This window comes from Pseudochaenichthys georgianus, unplaced genomic scaffold, assembly GCF_902827115.2.
Source record: "Pseudochaenichthys georgianus unplaced genomic scaffold, fPseGeo1.2 scaffold_427_arrow_ctg1, whole genome shotgun sequence".
In the NCBI taxonomy this organism is placed as follows: Eukaryota; Metazoa; Chordata; class Actinopteri; order Perciformes; family Channichthyidae; genus Pseudochaenichthys; species Pseudochaenichthys georgianus.
The window spans coordinates 104,971-125,724 of NW_027262992.1; the positions used below are offsets into that span (position 1 = coordinate 104,971).

Consider the following 20,754-nt stretch of genomic DNA (forward strand, 5'->3'; position numbering starts at 1 on the left):
TTGTATATGTAAGACCTTATATACCATCCATTTTGTATTTATAATTGTATATTACATGTTTTATTCCTGTGGTGTTGTTTTTATATGTTGCTATATAAAAGTGTTACTTGTTGAACTACAAACTTCAACAAGTTTGCAAGTTTTATCCTCTGTCATCCTTTTCTTCTACTTCCTGCTGGTAGAAACCTGAATATCTGCTCTTTATGTCAGCGGCAACAGTAACGTTTGAAACAATATTAGTCAAAGAACTTAGAACAACTCACACAGGTCCCTCAAAGAAATGCATCATATGTAAATAAGAGTCTGCAAAGAGAGACATGAGATCACATTCAACATTTTGGTCCCTTTATTTCATGTTAACCACATTTCAAACAACGAAACAACCAATGGTAATGGCATCACCAGATCTAAACAGCACTGCTAGACAAATAATCATCAGAATAATAATTATACAAAAGAAATGTACAAATTCAGGACATAAAAAAAATCCCAAAAGAAAACAAACAAAATATATAATACAGATGAACGGCCAGGAACCAAGCCAATCAAATAAAGCCTTTTAAAATGAAAATGCTTCTGGCTTTTACATCATCTTCAATACAACACGTTTACAGTCTCTGTCGAGATAGGTCCTTTAGTGAGCCTGGTACGACTCCAGCAACAACAACAAAAATCAAGCGCAGACTGAACAGTTTGCCACAAGTACGCCGGTTCTGTCCAAGAGAATTAAAAGCTACGAACTTTACTAACTAAATAGATGTTCATTAGAGACCTCTGTGAAATGTGAAGTTTCATTCCAAACTGGTTTATCCATTGTGTGAAAATACTGACACATGCCGGTATAAATTGACGCCTGACATAAAGGTAATTATGGGGATACACTTAGGTATTTATCTTAGCTCACAACATTGCTTTTGTCATAAGTATCAATGATTCTTCCGTAACAGATTCACAGCCTTTCCAAAAGGATGAACACTTTACACTTGCTTGTAATTGATTTCTGACCATTACAACCAACTGGAATATGCTTGCTCTCACACTTTGTATGAATGAGCTTTACCGCTCAATCTGACAGACGTACGGAGAGGACCCGATCTGGCGGTAGTAAAACCATTCAGGGTCTGTTTGTCCAATCTGCTTAACCAAGCGCTTTTCGGTCTTTGTTAGGACAGTAATCGTATTGAAGAAACGGCCAAAACAAAGTTCCCCTCCGGCAGAGTCAGCAGCGTCTTTCTGAAAGGTTGAAATATGTTCCACGAGAAGCACTTGGAACGGCCGCAGCTGAAACGGCAAAGGCTCAGGAAAGACATTGGGTGCCGAGCTTTTCCTCAAGGTGGCTCCTCATCATTAAAAGCAATCGATATATAGACGTCGGCGCTCAGAAAACCTCGCTATGTGGACACATGGATGGGAAAACTAAAAAAGGGAGTGTATCTTTAAAATGAGCTTTTCCATTCATTGTATACCTTTTCTAACTGGACAAAAGAGGAACACGTGATCAGATGAGGAGCGAAGGGCAAGCTGAGGTCAGCGTTACATCCTGTATGATTCTCATTAACTGCAACACTTCAAAGCATGTCAGCCATGTTGACCTTCTTCACATAGGGGTCAATCGTCAACAGAAATCATTTCCTATTATACTGACGAGGTAATTTGGCAAATACATTTTCAAACACACCTCAATGGGCTTATCCAAAAGCAAATGTGAGGCTTTGTATGCAGAGGGAAAGTGACCCGGCCCGTATTCTCTTTGTTGTCATTCTATTGATAGATGGCAGGCTAGGTGACGGTCTGATTTCTAAGCTTCTGTTTTTCTGAAAATAACCCGGAATGTAGTACATCAAAAAGAAGTCATGGGTAATGGATCTGATTTCATTCAAGGACACTTAACAAGTCTATTATTTTAATTAGCACGGTTAACGTTTCTACTGCAGTCCTGTCAAATTTGCTTTTCCGAAGGTATTGCAAAGATCAGTTTTGTCTGATAGCAATATATATTTGATAAACGTGTGCAAAGATGTTAGGATTTCTTGCCTTTTGCTTCCACCCAGATGAATGCTGTTAAACTAAGCTGCTTCAGGTCATTTACAAAAACAAATGGGCACAAATGTGAAAATAAACCCCATTGAAAAAAGAAAACATATTTTTCACGGCCGGGTAATATAATGAAAAGCTACAAAACACAGCTCTAACGTTATAAAGCTACAAGCTACTGCACACTCTTTGATTGATTGCTTTTGCCTGCCTGCAGTTCAGCAGGGACGGACAGGGTTAGGGTAATCTGATTTTATTTAATAACTCATCCCAGTTTGATCAATGTCCTTTCGGCATTTCAAAGTCAAATAAAATAAAACAAAGTCAAATAAGTTAAATGTTCTTTAGTTTTACATCTGGAACGATTGAATGCATTTTTCAGTGTTTGACTACTTAATGAAACAAAACATCATTGCTTCCTTATCGTAAGTCACAGATGTGGGCGGCGGCTTAATGTGCAATATGCAAAAATATATATATCTTCATTTTTTAAACAATATGTGTCTAATTGGACTGTTTTTTAAGTAACGCTGTTCCAAACTATAATACCAAGTCGCTGAAAATGATAATGTTTGGAAATGATAACCTTTGTTTGTGTCTGGCGCATGATGTTTGTTTGTTTGTTTGTTTGACTGTGGTTGTCTTATCTTATGTACAGCAAGGGGGATGCACACTATAAGATAAAGTCATCCAAAAACATGAATGAAACCTTTTTTTTTTTTTTTTTTCATAAAGCCCCAATGTAAAAATCTGTAGCAGAGACAACAAAATAGAATCGTAAAGGCAAAATAATTCTTTTTCTTTTGTCTGCGTAATGCCAATGCTCCTCTCCACCACGCACCGGACTTCACTCACTATATCTTGTTAAATGCTACTTCTTCCTGTTTTACTAGTAATTACAATCACCTCTTTCCTTGAAAAGCAACAATTAAAAAAAGGCATACTTCCTTGAGCAAGAATGTCGGCAAATACTGAGAATTGTTCCAACCAATTACTGACTTACAAGTATGCTTAGCACTTAACATTGATGCAGTGAAGTGGTCCTGGCAACAAGGAAATGTGATTTCAAAGAACAGTGGTCTCTTGTGTTTTGCTTTATCACGCTTCTATGGCCGACAGGTGCAAACGCGCTACAATGCCCCCACACACTAGCAGGAGGAGAAACTGCCTCTGGAAACTCATCGAAAATGTAAGTTGTATCTGCTTATTGTAACAATGTGATCGCATGATTCCTTCTGATATTATGTCTGATCTGCTGGAAGCTAGCTAGCAAACGTTGTTTTGAGAAGTGCAATTCAAAATCTGGCTCCAGTCCAGCAGGTGGAGACAGGGAGCCTAGGGTCTGTGATTCCACTGAGGATGTGGCTCAAAGGAAGAGTGTGAGTCTCCTATTTAATGAGCTTAATGCAACGCACCTGGGAAAGCACACTCTCAGCAGAGGACAAAGGAGAGGAGAGGAGAGGAGAGGCGAGGCGAGGCGAGGCGAGGCGAGGCGAGGCGAGGCTGCTGCTGCTGCTGCTGCTGGTGATGTATTTGTAAATGTATTAATCTGTTTGAACCATGTTTGATTAGGTGAATTATCATTTCTAGTCTTATGAGGTAAGAAGCTAAAACATAAGATGCTGGAATATAATTGACTTTGTTGAGATGCATTTACTTTTGATTAAATGTTAAGTTTAATTGTAACTTGATTATGGAGTGCTTGTTAAAAGATGGCATGTTTTTCATTGAAATGTTGATTTGCCTAAAGTGAATGAAAGTAAGTGTTGTGTTAAAGGTTTCAACCTATAAGCTGCATCCGGAGGCTAACGAGAGGCTGCATGAAGCAACAGGGAATCTGCAATCACTCAAATAAAGAGGAAAGATTCAGATTCTTTTTGGAGTGAATCAAGCCATGTTCAAGTTTAGGCACGAGTCAATCGAGCAAACCAAACCACAACTTGACACACGTAGCTAACCTAGTCATTTCAGATATACCGATAACACTTATGAAACATGCTAACTCTGCCAAATTCCATAAAGCTCCAGCCCAAGCTGTGCACATCACTTTTTAGGTTTCCGTTTTGTTTTGAGCTTCTTGCAACAGCCTTTTATTGAATGGTGCAAAGTTCATGTGTTACAGCACATTTGCGTTTTTATATTTGCTTTTTTAAATGCAGCACGTTTCTTCCAATGTAATTATGTTGGGCCGTTGTAGCGCGTTTGCCCCTGAAGGCCACCATAGATCCGTAACCTTTGGTCAACATCTCAGCAAAACAAGCTTTATTTTATACTCTGGGCTATATTTTGGCCAGAGTCCAAAAAGCAGGTTTGCTGCTTCTCTTCACTTGAAGCTAAAAGTAAGAATCTTCCAGCGTGCATCCAGCCTTCACGGGGAGACAACACTCAAGGCGTAGAATATATCTAAAAAGGAAATACTGTACAATAGTCACATCACAGCCCAGCAGAGAGGACAGAGAGATAGAGAAGGAAAAGTGGTGCTTTTTTTTAAACATCTTGTTTTCTTTTTTAACATATCGTTTTTTCTGTTTTCTTTGTACAAGCATGTAAAGTTCAGTCTCGCTGAAGTGAACACACACACGAAAATCACCAGTGTGTGTCTGTCGCTTGTTGCTCTTCTGTACAGGTTGTGTGTGTGTGTGTGTGTGTTGTCATAGGCACACACGTAGATGCACACGCACACACTCAAATGTGCATGAATGCCCTCTCTTATTCACACAGAATCACATGCACAAACTCTCAAACACACACACACAGGCACACATGCTCACAGGTCGGGTTGGGTCAACACAAAGCAGTCACTCTGTGTGTACCAAGTGTCGCGTTGAGAGTGATGGTCAGCGTCAACGGCGAATCAGAAAAGAGGATTTCAGCCCACAGCCAATCAGAAGGAGCTGAGCGCCTCCAGAGCCACTTCATAGCAGAACTTATACTGCTCCTGTGGAGGGGACGGAAAGAAAAGGTAAATCATCTGCTGAATGATATCTGTCATTTTTACACAAGCGCAACCAAATATTAAAAACTATTTATTAAGTTTATTACATTTTAAACATCCTAAATGTAACTTACTCCGGGCATGATATAGTAAGTGGTTCTTCAGAATCTGAACACCTTTATTCCTCCCACAGTGGGATGATTTACATTGTTGCAGTTATACATTGAGACATTTCCTATATACATGGTATGTCCCAACATGTGCTTTGCTAAAAAAACAAGGCAGGATGGGTAAAGGAACACATGCCTGTATGTCTTTGTGATAAAGTTGTATTTACAAGTATTAAAAGTAAGCATAGGACACCAAACCAACTGGGACCCGTCTACCCAGCCACACACACACACACACACACACACACACACACACACACACACACACACACACACACACACACACACACACACACACACACACACACACACACACACACACACACACACACACACACACACACACACACACACACACACACACACACACTGTACCACACGCACTGTACCACACACACACCTACAGATGTAGCACTCCAGATCAGACTCAAAAGGGTGTGTCCCAGTCAAAAGCCCAGCGGATGCCAGTGGCTGGGGGTGTTGCCAAATTGCTAGAGGGCGTTGCCCAATTTCCCCATTTGTTCAATTACAGGATTTAACCATGAGATGGCGCTTCATTCACAAAATACACAATGGGTGTTGTAGAAACATCAATATTTTAGATCAAATAAAGTATATAGTTTGCTTTATGCAGTATATTTCCTGTAATATTGTACAGTAGATTGAAGTAAATCAACTTATATATTAAGATAAGATAAGATGGACCTTTATTAATCCCGTGGGGAAATTCAGTAGTTCAAACAGCAACTGGGTGAGAGTGAAAAACAGGACACAGATTCACACAGATTCACACAGATTAATACAATCAAAAATAAGATGAGCGATAAAAAATAATAATAATAATGAGAAACTATGAAATAAGAAATGAATAAAACTAAAATGTAATTATCATATCATATATTATAATGTATTGTATTATTAAGTAATATCATACATTAACCCCATTATAGCAGATGCCACATTAAATGGATGAACACATGTATGCATCAATAATTACAACAGAGTATTTCTAAATACAAGTTGTAAAAATACTTATATGTATTTAATATTAACCCTTTGGAGTCGACCGTCACGCCGGCGTGATCAGATCACATGACCTGTTCAAGCCGGTGCCGCATAAAAACAACAGTCCGGACAACATTGCCGTGTGTTTCTGTCGAAAGTGCTGGCTTGAAACTACTGTATATCCCAGTCTTTGATTCATGCAAAAAGACCCAGTAAACACGGAGATACGATGATATAAAGTTAATACATTTCAAAAGTATGAAATATGGAAGCACATATTTGAATATCTTCGCCATATTTGATCATTTTACGAAACGGAAAATACTGGAAACTGTAGATCCTGCTCAACAGGATGTATATGTGTATTTCTGTCGAAAGTACTGGCTCGAAACTATATGCCAGTCTTTGTTTCATGCAAAAATACCCAATTAACACGGACATACGATGATATAAAGTTAATACAGATATATTTCAGAAGTATGAATAATGGAAGCACATATTTTAATATCTTCGCCGTATTTTATCATTTTACGAAACGGAAAATACTGGAAACTGTAGATTCTGCTCAACAGGATGTATTTACCAGGAAGGGGTGAGGTAATCAGGTAAACGGAGTGATACAAAACGAGACGAAGAGGGACGGCGGGAACCGAAGAGAGACGGCGGGAAATGGAGAGAGACGAAGATATACGAAGACAGGCTGCGGGAGACGAAGAGTGGCTGCGGGAGACTGCGATTGAAGTAAAGTGACAAACAAACATTGAGAATTTAGATATAGTTAGATAGATTTAGAGTTTTGAAGACTCAACTATGATGAAGAGAACTCTGAACGTGAGTCAAGCTTTAAGCTTGTTTTTTGACATGGAGAAGGAGGAATCTGTGATGTTGCCCTCTGTGTCGTAGTTGACAGAAACCGCTTTGAAGCGTGGCACAGATAAAGACAGAAAAAACAGATGTTTGTACATAATGTGTATATATATATATATATATATATATATATATTTGTATTATATTTATAATAACACTTTTGCCTTATCAGAATGAAATCCCATGCTACCTCAATCAAACTTTCACATTATCATAGTCACATCCCATGTATATATTTCCAGCTTTTAAATGGTTTCGTTGTGTATGTTTGTGTTGTGAAAAATAAAATCATTTTCAAAATCTGTTTTTACATATATGTTGTGATTTTAGGTCCAAAATGTTCATATAGTAGAAGATCACCTACATCCAAACGAAATAAATATAATTAATTATGATGAATACGTTAAGTCTTGTTCATTGTTTTTCACTTTTATTAAATGTTTGATATTTCTCTCTCTGTGTGCGGGGGATCACAGGAGGGGGGAGAGCTGTGGAATGTGACTCCACACATTCCGATGGCCAATTAGTTTTAAACAAAGGGTCCCCAACATGAAACATGGGGGGGTTGGGGCTGGAGAACGGTATGGTCCTACCGTTTTCATACTTTATATATCTTAGCATATTCATACACACTGTTCATACTGCTCACAGGCTGATATCTAGTGTATTCATACCCCTCACTGTTTATTCATCATTCAATTAATTATATATTTTATTCTGTAGATTGTGAACATTACTTTTCACTTTACTGCTTGTTGCTCCTGGTTAGAAGCTAAACTGCATTTCGTTGTCTCAGTATCGGCGGTCACTCCTGATGAACCCACCAGGGCTGTTTCCTCAGAACGAGAGGAACGTTTTTACCAGGACAGCTTTTTTAAGGGACAGCATCGCCCTGAGATCTATGCTGCTAATATGTTCATGGCCATAACGCCATTTGTAACATATGGGAGAATGGTGAAAATAACCAACTGGACTGGGACCAATGGGAAAATGCCTCTTCCCCTCAATGTGAAGCAACAGATTGAGTCTTATGTTTCCAATCGGTTCCCAAATCTGAACATTGACCAGTGGCATAAGATCAGGAGCCGGGTAAACGAGAGACTGAGGAGCCCCAGAAAAACAGATCCCGAAATCGCTCGTCCTGGTTTCCGCAGCAGATAGGCCTACAGCATGTGTCTGTTACTGTATGTCAGTTATTTTAAATAAAATGGTGAAAACTGAACTTGAAAATTGTTTCCTCTTTTTATTTTCGGGATGGGGAGACGTGTGTGATTAAAAATTCATTCGCAGAAATGTAAAGTGATCTAACTAAGTTCTATTCATATTCTTGACGGGAAGAGCCGTGTAAATGGGTGGCCATATGCATTTGAAAAGCAATATAAATCACACAGTTATTATGCAATAGGCTATAAAAGCACCACCGATTACCTTTCTCCAATTCAAACTCTTGACGGGAAAAAAGGAAGGTGTAAATGGTTGGGCTATACTGTACTGTATATACAAAGGCCATTCAATAGACGTTCAATATATAGTATTCGTTTATTAGAGTCGGCTTGACTCGGTTTGCATTCATAAAGAATGCACAAATGTGTTTAATCGTTAATGTCATAGTATTCGTTTATTAGTCCCCGAGGGGAAATGGGTAGCAGCACATCACAGAGGCATTTAAAAAGTGAAGAACATTCAAGTTAAACAATACTAAGTAAACAATTAACACAGTAGATTATGTGGATTAAATCACATTTATTTCGTTAAAAATAAACGAAATGACTCGGTTTGCATTCATAAAGAATGCACAAACGTGTTTAATCGTTCATGTCAGATATGTACTAAGTAAATAGCCTACATTAGTTCCTGCTCAAGATTAGATTCAACTTTATTGTTATTGCACAGATTACAGGTACTGAGACAACGAAATGCAGTTTAGCTTCTAACCAGGTGCAACAAGCAGTAAAGTGAAAAGTAATGTTCACAATCTACAGAATAAAATATATAATGAATTGAATGATGAATAAACAGTGAGGGGTATGAATACACTAGATATCAGCCTGTGAGCAGTATGAACAGTGTGTTAATCGTTAATGTCAGATATGTACTAAGTAAATAGCCTACATTAATTTCATGATGGATTAAACCACATTTATTTCGTTAAAAATAAACAAAATGATTAAATATAGGGTGAATTGCCCTAATGTGGAACATTTTTGCATTTCAGACTTCGGGAATATATTGCGACATGAAGCCGATACAATAAATCAAAATCCAGTAACATTCTGAAATCCCCAGGATGTGTCCTAATCAAACCAAAAGAGAACATGCAGATATTAAACTCATAAAAGAAATGGTAGACATATTAGTACTCTTAGTGCCAAGTTGTCTCAGACAATCTGTTTTCCTAATGTGGGACAGTTCTGTGCAAAATGTGGGACACTGAAAAGTCTATATTAAAAAGCCTCAGTCACCTTCATTCATGTAATAAAAAAATCTCAGGCCAGTAACACTCAAAGCTACAGTAAATGTGCAATACCATGCTATGTTACTATTTATAATGTTATTGTTGTTACAACAGAAGATGTTTTTATTTAAATTGAAGTTAAATGCATCAATCTGGTGCACTGAGGGCAAAATTAGTAGATTTGTGGATACAGCTCTCAACACTCATATGAAACAGAACTGTTCTTACAATGTGTGTTGGAAGGTATTCAATTACTATGCATATTTTATTGTGTAAACACACAGCTGATCACCTGAGAGCTGCCGTTTCATTCAGAGCGTTTAAAAAAAACGACGGTCTGATTTCAACAACTCAATGTGTGATTATTATAGCAGTAATATTAGACACTAATAATACAGTAAACTATGAACACTGTACATATTATTGTTTGCCCGTGGGATTAGGATGATCGGTAGAGAGCCGCTGCGTCGGATGTGATATAAAAACAAAGCGATTATTGTCGTTGTTGTAAACTCACGTGGATTAAATGTAGTGCATTCATTTCAACTCGCGAACACATGATACATTAAATGATCGCGAGGATCACGATCGAACATCGTTTGTTTGACCCTGGATGCATTTCCTGATCTAAAAACATAGCGATGGTTTTGTACTTACGCCAACGTGAATTAAACATTATTTTGTTAAATAAAAACATGGTGATGTTTAGTAAATGATTACATGTCTCTTACTTAAGCACAGAATGTGATCCTATCTGTGACATAAATATCCGCTATATCAGATCCCTGTAGATCAGCTGTTTATTTCACATGAGTTTCAGTGTGGCAGCTTTTCACGGCTCCCCCTGGTGGATCCATGATCCATTGCAGTTGGTTTCATTATAATTAAATGTATTTATCAAGGGGGCGTTTCAAATCCTGCGGGGGGGGTTTTCCTTTTCAGCAGGGGCCCACCCCGTGCCGATCACGGACCCGCCCGGGTAGGCGTCTGAAACGAAGCACTACATCTGTACACACTGTACCACACACACCTACACACTGTACCCTACACACTGTACCACTTTATGTGAAGCACTAAATGGTCTTAGAAAAATATTGACTCTTTGTTTGTAGATATCTACTAAACTACAGCATACAAATGGAGTAATGTAGGCCTGTTATACTGAGTGATATATATTATCCATTTCCGGGTCACTACCGGAGGACTGAGGAGTTGAGGGCCAGGGAATGAAATGCTGTTGGACGATCCGGAGTGCCTCTCTGCAGCCCAAGCCTAGTTTTGTTCACTTTGCAGTTTTTGAGCAACTGTTTGAGTTTTTGCCTGGGACGTTTGCTCTCGGCTTTGTTTTTGGACCTTTCTGCAACCAGCCAGCTCCCTGTCTGCAGTCCCTGCCTTGGCCTAGCTTTCTTTATTAAAACACCGAAACTTAACTTGTGTCAGTCTCTGCTTTGGGGTCCTAAGTAGTATCCAAATGCCACATTTGATTTATATAGCGCTTTTCCTGCTGCTTGAAGTGTGTGTGTTTGTGTGCTTTGTGTGCTTGTTAGAGTGTGTTGTGAGTCCTCACCATAGTCTCCACCATGTTGGTCTTGTTGTTCCTCAGTGTTTTCACGGTGTGGAAAACATCCACGATGTTCTGCTGCTGGATCATCTCGTTGATGCTGCAGATGGCACAGAACGTTCCGGAACGCCCTCCGCCCGTACTGCAGAGGGGGAGGAGGGGGGGGGAGGAGAGAGTTAGAAAGGAGACAAAATGTCATCTTCAAACAACTACACTGTTATTCTGCAAACCTAGGGGTGCTCACCAAAATTAGTGCTATTGTGCCATCGTTACAAAAAGGTGAAACACAAAGACTATAAAGGTTGAACGGAAGACGGAAAAGAGAGAATGTAAAAAACGTCTTCAGTCCTTTTAAAGCAGCATGTGCTGGAGTCAGAAAGGTTCACTTCCTTCTTTTACCGAATAGCGGGGCCTCTTATCACCCAGGAGACCTTTTTAACATTACATTACGTGTTAGGCGCTTTTATCCAAAGCGACTTACATACTCAACACTGTGGACAATCCACACAGGAGCAATTTGGGGTGAAGTGTCTCAGGGACACAACGACATGCTGACTGCCGTGGGGATTGAACCTGTGACCCCTGATCCGAACAGCAACGCACAACCCACTGCACCACACGCCTCCATTTTAAAATGTGTTGATTCAGAAATGTTATGTTTCGATCATTTCATTTTCCCATCCCTCAGACGTATCCACTGATACTGCTGATCTGCGGCTACTGTGTTCAGTTTAATTGGGTCAATGTTTCAAAAATGCTCCTAAAACCTACGAACCCTAAAGTGTAAAACCTTCAAAGGGTTTTTATAAGACCTAATAAAACAAGTCATTGGAAGGGACTTTTATGTGTGAAGTGAGTGCTTTTGCATAGTAGGCCCAGGTTTATGTAGGAGGAATGCTTTGTCAACAAAAAAAAAAAATTCTATTCAAACAGCAGGAAAGACTCACGGCTTTTGTAGTAAAATGCAAATATTCTGATTGGTCTATTACTAATTTGAGTCCAAATCACAATTTGTTTCGAATGAGTAAAGACGTGATCTGTAAAGTCACATTTTAAGATGTATATATATTTTTTAAATGCTAACCCAACTTCGAACCTAAAAAAGTGATAGCTTTGAATTGAATATTGAGAAATGTTTCACCTCAAGTTAGAGTATTTTAGATGTTATACACGCAATGCAGTGATGCAAACATAGGCATTTGAGCCTGTATAAACAGGTCTACTGTAAATGTACAGTAAGTGTTTACCACTATACAAAAAAAACAACACTCCAGACTTCCTGTCCCACCTGGCTCCAGCCGAATTCCTTTAATATTCAGATTGAATAAAATATGAAGGTACTGAGAGGTGGAGTGGCCTATCTGAATAAGTAATACACTGCTACAACGTTCTCTCCAAACAGCCTTGATGGTGTCAGATTAGTGGTCAATTTTCCAGATTATAGTAATCGTTTCATTTTTGCTGAAGGCCTATAATTAGGGGGCCTATCATGCAAAATGCACTTTTGTACGTCTTTTATACATGAATATGTGTTCCAGGGAACTCACCAAGTGTCAGAAAACACAACCCTCTCTCTTTTCCTCCAGACCCAAATCTCTAAAAACAGGGGTACAACGGAGCAGATCCAGTACAGACTGTGACGCTCCGCCTACATGGCCTACATGGCCTACATGGCCTACATGGCCTACATGGCCTACATGGCCTACATGGCCAACACTCCACCTATCATGGGAATGAGAGGTTGGGCCACGGCCCAACTGCTCTCCACAATGATCGATAACAGTGAACGGATGGTCAAAGTAAGGTACAAATAAACAGAATCACACGAAGCCTGGTTAGTGTGGCCTGACTTTAGAAAGTGTGTGGTTGCGTTCTAGTCACTTTGCTCAGAGCTACTGCTTGTTACAACTTTCATTTGCCGTACTCGCCTTTAACTGTTAGCTCAGGTTAATCTCGCCCCCCTCCGACATAAGCATGACATATGCGGTTCTTGCTTCTAGACCGACAATTTTTTGGAGCTTGAAACGAACCGGATTCCGGAGCTTAGAATGTACAGGAAAAAACTGTGCTTTTCAGGCTCCAGCTCCGAACTGGCCCTGGAACCGCGTTGGTGTGAATGCCCCAGAACAGGGCTAAAACAGAGGGATATGAAGGATTTCTAAAATGCATGGTCTGATCGGTATTTTGAGCGAAACACTTCATAGACATGTTTTTTATATATTTGTATTCATATGAGACCACTGCTATTGCCTAAAAATAGCATGATAGGTCTCCTTTGATGATTAAAGACCTCCAACCCTTACATAATCAAGGTCAACACTCGAGTGGTACTGAGAATCAAGAACACTTTGTTTGTAGCCTTTATTTATCCAGGTAAAAATCCCATTGAGATCAACAATCTCTTTTACAAGGGAGACCTGCCACTGAATTATTATCACACTTTCTTTAGAAATGTATGTTCTGGTATCTGAAGTGTCCACAAGTGAGCCTTTTCAATGGAAACAAGACCATCTCATCAGGAAACGGCAACTGAAGCCCATGTCAATCTCTATTGAGACATTTCTTACATTGACTACTATCTTTAACTTTGCATGTATCCTCAAGCTGGTTCCGGTGATCCACTTGCTACTGTTTGTATGTACAAAGAGTTTTGAATGGATCGTACTGTATGTATTTCATTGACTTGTGACTTGGCTGCCTTCTAGGCGCCATTGTAAAAAATATTTGATCTTAATTGGTTTTATCTGGTTGTACACATTAAATGGATGATATTTGAAATACAACATGTTCAGAACTAAATTGTGTTCTGTACCATAGACAACGCCGGGGAAGGGGATAGGCGCCACATTTGAAGATGGTTTGAAATCTGTCCAAAACTGATTTATTTTATTAATTAAAGTCAGAATTCTGTGAAAAAAAGTCTGAATCTCACAAAATCTACAAATTCTGAGAATTCTCAATCCTGCCTGTAATCTTAGAATGATGGCTTTATTCTCAGAATTTGTTTATGAAATGCTTGGAACGGCAGAAAGTAAAATATGAACTGCTACATGCACAACATTTTCTTATTGTCCTCTATCTAAAATACATATTATTCACAACACAGACAGATGGCTGAGTTAAGTGTGTTGCTCCTTACGATGCTCGACTCTTACGCTGTGATTTGCTTGAAAATGAGACATGTGCTCAGCATTCAAGACCCGTCAAACTCCCCCCTCCCAGGAAAAGTGAGGAGCGAAAGAAAATCAATTTTCACCAGCGACTGATTGAACCATCATGTTTCCCCTTATCTGTGGTATTACTGAGTCCGTGAAATCAATACGTGGGGCTGATTAGCCAGTGTAGCGTCTTTAACCACAGGCTAGGAAAGCTGCATCCCTGAACTGGGGTCAGACGGAGAAGAGGGAAGGGTGTTTGCAACCAAATACCTACGCTTTCATTTACCTTACCATTTGAATTCCAGATTATTCTTTCAGTATATATATATATATATATATATATATATAAATATTTGCACTATGAATTAGAAATAACTATTGATGATTATTTTCTAATAAAAATATTTTTTTTATTTGTGTTTAATTTCATTTTTTTATTAAAATGTTAATCATAGTGCAACAAATGATAACGGTTGGGAAAAGCCAAAATGAGATGAAAACATTAACAGGAAGTGACAGTTGGGAACCTAACAAAAAAGTGTGATGTTTACTGATGGATTTAAGGAATTTGACTGCATGTGTCACCTTACATGAGAGTATTTTAGACTGCATGCAGAGGATGATCATCCAGTAAACAAGTGTTCTTGTTTCAAATGTGCTGCAGTGATGCAAACTAAATCTATTTGTTCTTTATGTATATACACTCCTATATATAAATATTGTGCATCTACTGGCTATGTGGCGTACCCACTATTAGAGAAAAACAAATCAACCCAGACTTTCCAGTCTCACCTGGCTCCAATCAAATGCCTTTAATTTTCATACTGAATAAAACATTGAGGTACAGAGAGGTGGAGTGGACGCCATCACAAAATATATCCACCCCTTCCGCATAAGTTATACCAGGACTTTCCATTTGAAATGATGAATGATGATGTCTACACTTTAAGCAGTAAGCCCATGAAAGCAATGAGTATTGATTTAGCTCTGGGTCAAAGGTGTATTATGCATCAGTGTCACTATTCAAGTGCCATTGAGACACAAGGGATTTGACCATTGATTCAGTATGTAAACATTCATAGTTGAGTTAAGATGCACCACTTATTTGATTTCTTACTTTACTCGATGTGGCCTAAAATGTATAAAGAGCTATGCAGATATAAATCGCGTATTTGGGAATTACATTTTTGTAGCTTTTCTTTGACAATGTTGTGCCTCTACTGGGACACGTCTCCATGCTTTCATGTTCAAAAAGCTCTTTATTGTTCTCATACTGCCTGTGCTGCAGCACCTCTTTTCACCCTCTGTCTGAAACCAGAGCCCAGTCTGCTCTGATTGGTTAGCTGGCCAGCTCTGTTGTGATTGGTCAACTGCTTAGAGATGTCCCGCCCCCTTAGCCTATCACGTACAATGTGTTGGAGCACTAGCCAATAGAAGCACAATTGTTCCAGTGATATCACTATGTTACATAAGTAAACAAAATAAGTCCAATTGTGGGAGAGAAACTCCCCCTGGAGGGAACTGGGATGTTAGTCTTTGCAGACCATTTATATGCACACAAACCTATAACACACTACAGGGAAGGGAAAACCCCAAACTCTCTCTTTCAGACAGAGATAGAAGACACACTGACATAAAAAAATAAAGAATCTCCCAGCAGCTTGAAAATACAAATCAATGCCAATGCTGATTGGCCCAATGAGCTATGACAAAGGAAGCTGATTGGATCAGGACCAGTGATGCACCTCAGGCAATCTTTGGAGTGTGTGTGCTTGGGCGTAAGTGTGTGTGTTATTGTAAGTGAAGTTCCCTGTAATACCTTGTTTATAGATTTGAGAGCCTCCGTTTCCCTCCCTCATTATCAGCTTCATGTGTTGTGCTAAGATAGGGACTATTTGTTGTGTACCTGTCATATTTACACCCATGCAAAGATTGTTTAAAACATATATTTGTTATTGCTACCATTAGAAACCACCTTGGGACTGTACTATTGTTTATATATAATAGCAAAATATGAAACATAACTACATTTACCATGGCGAAACATGTGAAATGATCAGGTGAAATGTTGCCGATAAAGGTTAACATTGTGAAAAGGACCCCATTTCTGAAAATCCGTTCTATTTTCATAACAATGTGATGAAATCATGATGAAATACTAATAATGCCAGTGTAAATATTGTATATGCTGTAAAACATGTGTACAATCAAGTGTTCTCAAAGAAATCTAACAATGTTATTAATTTACTATTACTTTTACTTTATTACTTGTTTTATTTGTAGCTTACTAAAACAGTGGATGTAATATAAAGCCTCGCGGATAAATCACTGTGTGAAGTGAACATTTGTTTTGTCTTACTGTAAAATGCGTTCGTGTGTTATTTTATAGAATGTGTATTTCATCATTGTTAAGCGTATCTCAACATATTTCACCTTTCTATGTCTTTTACACACACACACGCACGCACGCACACACACACACACACACACACACACACACACACACACACACACACACACACACAAGCAGAAAAAAGGCAACACATCCATAAAAAACAAGGGCACATTTGTCTCTCTATGATTTGGTGTTGATCAATCATCAAAGTCCTTCTTTCACCTGCTTCCTATTATTTTATTACAAGTTATGGAGTATGTGTATCCACGTGTGTGTGTGTGTGTGTGTGTTGAACTTACAGGCAATGCACCACCGTCCTGCCGTCTCCTCCGTCATACTGCTCTTGCCACTTTGCCAGCCTTCTCACCAATTGGAGGATGGAGCGTTTGGAGAGAGGCGTGTCCCTGTAGGCCGGCCAGCCAATGAACTGAAAGTGCTGCACCAGGCGGTAACCGTCCTGAGGCTGGAGAGAGGTGGGGAGATTAGGGTTCTAGCTGTGCACCACACACCTCCCACTGTGTTAGCACACGCAGTTGTGCGCCAATTAGTTCTTCTTTCTGCCATTTGAAAGAACGACGTCTAGACTGAACAAAGAAGACGTCTTATGATGTGTAATTACATTTCATGGCAGACTAAATGTTTTCAGTTGTCTGGCCTCGAGGTGGTTGGCATCCACCTCCCAAAAAAACAAAACGCCATCATGTCAGCCTGATTTACCGGTAGGATGTGATATTTACACACTCAAACAGATAGAGCTGTATCCCTTCCTTCTCTACCTTTATCCTTTTACTTCCTCTCTACGTCTCCCCTTCTAATCAATTCCTACTTTTCTTTCACTTTACTCTATTTTCCCTTCACCCAATTTCCTCCTTCGGCGCATTATATATTATTATTATTATTATCATTCACTCACTCTACTGTCCTTCCCTTCCTGACTGTTACTGTATACATGTCCCTCTCTCAAAGCTTGTTGCCGTCCTGCTCTCTCTAAGTCTCCCTCCTCATTGATGGCTTAGTGGTTGGGGGTACAGACTGCGCTCGGTGGTAGCTGCTCTCACGGTGTGAGAAGTGCAGGTGTGGTGAAGATCGGAGCCATTTCACACTACACTGGTGATGTGTTTGAGAGGGGAGAGAGTGAGAGAGGGAATATAGAGGAGAGTAGGGTAGTGGGGAGTTCACTAAGCGCTATAGGAGCATGCAGACGATGGGGCACTGCGAGTTGTACCGTCATGGATGGGTGAGGCAATGAGATGAGAAGGGAGTAACAAGAGGAGGCAAGAGGGGCAGAAAGAGAAGGGAAAGGGAAGCTGAGAGGGGAAGTGAGGGAAGGGGAAGCAGAGGTGAGAAAAGACAAGAGGAGAGGACAGTTTATTTGAAATGTTCTGTTGTATTGCACCACTTCCTACCGCACTGCCGTTTTCTCTCGAGTTCCCCCTAAACTAAGACTGTTGCTACAGTGTGTTTGCGTTGTGGTCGGTTCGCTACGGCATCATCTAGCCGGCTGCTCATGGGGAAGTAAAGGTCACACAAAATGAAAAATGTCTTTTAAGTGTTGTTATATGTTGTTCCTCGGTGTATCGCTTCACTATCTATTGTTATATGTCAAATATAGGTCAGGAAATACATCATTTTGAGGGTTTTTATCTTAAGCATAGGCAGTTTAAGGCAGAACATAAGGGAGAACAGAAGAGAGGGTCAGAGATAACTGCAGGCTTTGACTAGAGCTGGTTGTAGTTACAGAAAGGTCTTTCGCCCAACATGTGATTAAGAAGAATACATTACTTGATTAATTAATTCAGAACATGTTCCAGGATCGATTGAGGACCTCTTAAGACAAGGATAGCAATCAAACAAAAATGCTGCTTATTGTTCATTTAATTCTTCATTTCTGACGTTAGAAATGGCAAAAAAGGTTTGCTCTCCAAAAGAACCATGTGTGGTCTAAGCCTGCTGCTGGATTAACGTTAGGTTAGGGTTGGAGTTAATGCCAACAAAGAGCGAGTTAGTACCCTGGCCATGTTGCAGATCCTGAAGATTCGGTTGATGATGTCTTCATCAATGTCTGCCGATATGAATTCCACTTGAATGGGACCGTAGCAACATGAGCTCTTTTCTGGCCAGTACTGCATACATAACTGTAGAAAACAGAGAAAAACAGAGAAAGAATTGTGAAGAGAAAGATTGAGCAAAAGGAACATTTAACAGGTATATTAAACACTTTTTCCATTCAAAAAGCATAACAGTACAAGTAATAATTGGAAACACCATTTTTCAGGAAACCTTGAATTACTTCTCATCATTGATTGTGAAGATTGTCACCTCTGTGGACGGATGTGAGTTCAATTTCTAATGATTTATACTTCCACACAAAGGACTGACAAATGATTCCTTGTGGAATCAGATATTCTATGCAGAATACAAATGTTGTTGTTTGTTTAACACGGTTTCATTTACTGGTGTTCAGTTTACAATCCCAAACCAATTTACGACCACCACTGGGGGAGGTAACTCAATCTCCTTGGTTAGAATATACAAATGGCTGCTCAATGGAATCCCCATGAATACAAATACTTTGTAAAAGAAAATGTGACGATGAGATATCACTTCCCCAGTTGTTAAGTTACAGTGTGGCAACATTATTCTTTATTTCCATGTTTTGGTGAATATTTGTGAAATCTATGGACACTTATTACAAGTGGTTATTTGGTTTGAATTGGTTTGGTACAACACTTTAACTGAACCCTTCTTAGTTGGCAGAGTATAATTCCAAGGACCTTAAATATCATTTCAAATTCATAAAAATAGTCTTGGGGTGTATTGATGCAACAGTCAATGTGTCAGCTCCTGGCCGAACAGTCTTCTCTGAAAGCAGTGACAAACAGACCGGAAAAGGCCTTCATGAGTATCTGTGTGTGCGTGTTTGTGTGCTTCTACCTGCGCTGTGTCCATCTCATTGAGCATTACGATGGATGAGCAATTGTAATCGAACACCAGCCTCCAGAAGTCGCCCATGGTGTTTGGCAAAGGATGCTGGGTAACAATGAAGGCCGCTGGCTGTTTGTGGCTCTGTAGTGATGAGAATGAACACAAATGAGTAACTCAGCCAAGTGAACATATATCGAGAAATCTCTGCAGCAGTAAAATATGAAACTATAAATATAAATGACACAGAAATTCACATCGGAGAACGTACACTTACGTCCATTAACGCAGCGTTGATGTAATTGGAGCTCTCTCCGTCCACAGATATGAGGAAAGGCAGGCATCGGTCTGCTGATAGAACGTCCATACTGCGGTTCTTGTCGTGGTTCCTGGGTAGCAAGCCAACACTGCAGTCCTCTGGACGCACTCTGGGGGTCACGATGTTCAGAGTCTGATGGACAGGAAATATGTTGATTAGTCCTACTTTAACATTTCCATTCTAAAAACATAGTATGCAGATTGAGTAATACTAGTTTTACGTCCTCAGGCCAACATTCAGATTGACCAGAACTTGTGTAGGTGTATTTGGAACAACCATCGCCTACTACTACCATACCACATTGACTTTTAACAACAAATCCAACAGGGACTTAAATGGAGGAAGAAGACCACCAGGAGAAAGTAATGTTTGGACCAAATCGATTAATTAACAATCCAAGATTCATAGCTGGAATGTTGCTACTGGCGGAAAGACCAGGCTCATCCCCGTGATGGAGGTTGAAGATTTCAAGTTGACTAAGTGGTCAACAATGGACGATTCGACTCATCGACTTACAGGGATGATCCCAAAAAAATACCATTAAGAATACTTACAAATGTACCTGTTTGCTAGGCTGACAGCCGGCTCAATACCAATGTGATAAAACAACTAAACATCTTGTTTTTATGTCATGGGAACATTAACGCTGAGGTCTCCGATTCATTCCTGGTAGTCCAGTCCTTACTTACAACCAAAACCAGAGTGCAGTGTTTCCCCTGCCATTGTCTTGGCCGCCTGAAATTCAAGGTGTTTTTTATTTTTTATTTAAAAAGTAATATATATATATATAGCACCAAATTGCAACTGAAGTAATCTATCTACGGTCACTGTTCACATTGAACATGTGCTCTTTTATTAAATAAACTAAATGCCTATGTTATTTATCCAATGTATGTGCATGTTTCAGTGACCACTGCTTTGCGTATTCACATT

The 20,754-nt window shown here is 39.5% G+C and overlaps 1 protein-coding gene across 4 annotated transcripts in view; it reads right to left on the reverse strand.

The window, feature by feature from the left end:
* Positions 1-347: 347 nt before the first annotated feature.
* Positions 348-20,754, reverse strand: part of LOC117442425 (receptor-type tyrosine-protein phosphatase T-like) — a 134,496-nt gene continuing 114,089 nt past the window's right edge. For 2 of the 4 annotated variants that reach the window (XM_071202415.1, XM_034078420.1), the window contains exons 16-21: positions 19,774-19,953; positions 19,515-19,646; positions 18,590-18,715; positions 16,880-17,043; positions 11,034-11,169; positions 348-4,972 (exon numbers count right to left, since the gene is read on the reverse strand). In XM_071202415.1, coding sequence (XP_071058516.1) covers positions 4,919-4,972; positions 11,034-11,169; positions 16,880-17,043; positions 18,590-18,715; positions 19,515-19,646; positions 19,774-19,953 — 792 coding nt within the window. In that variant the 3' untranslated portion in view covers positions 348-4,918. Of the gene's footprint in view, positions 4,973-9,230; positions 9,306-11,033; positions 11,170-16,879; positions 17,044-18,589; positions 18,716-19,514; positions 19,647-19,773; positions 19,954-20,754 lie in introns of those variants that run through there. The other 2 variants (XM_034078422.1, XM_071202416.1) reach the window with 2 other exon arrangements.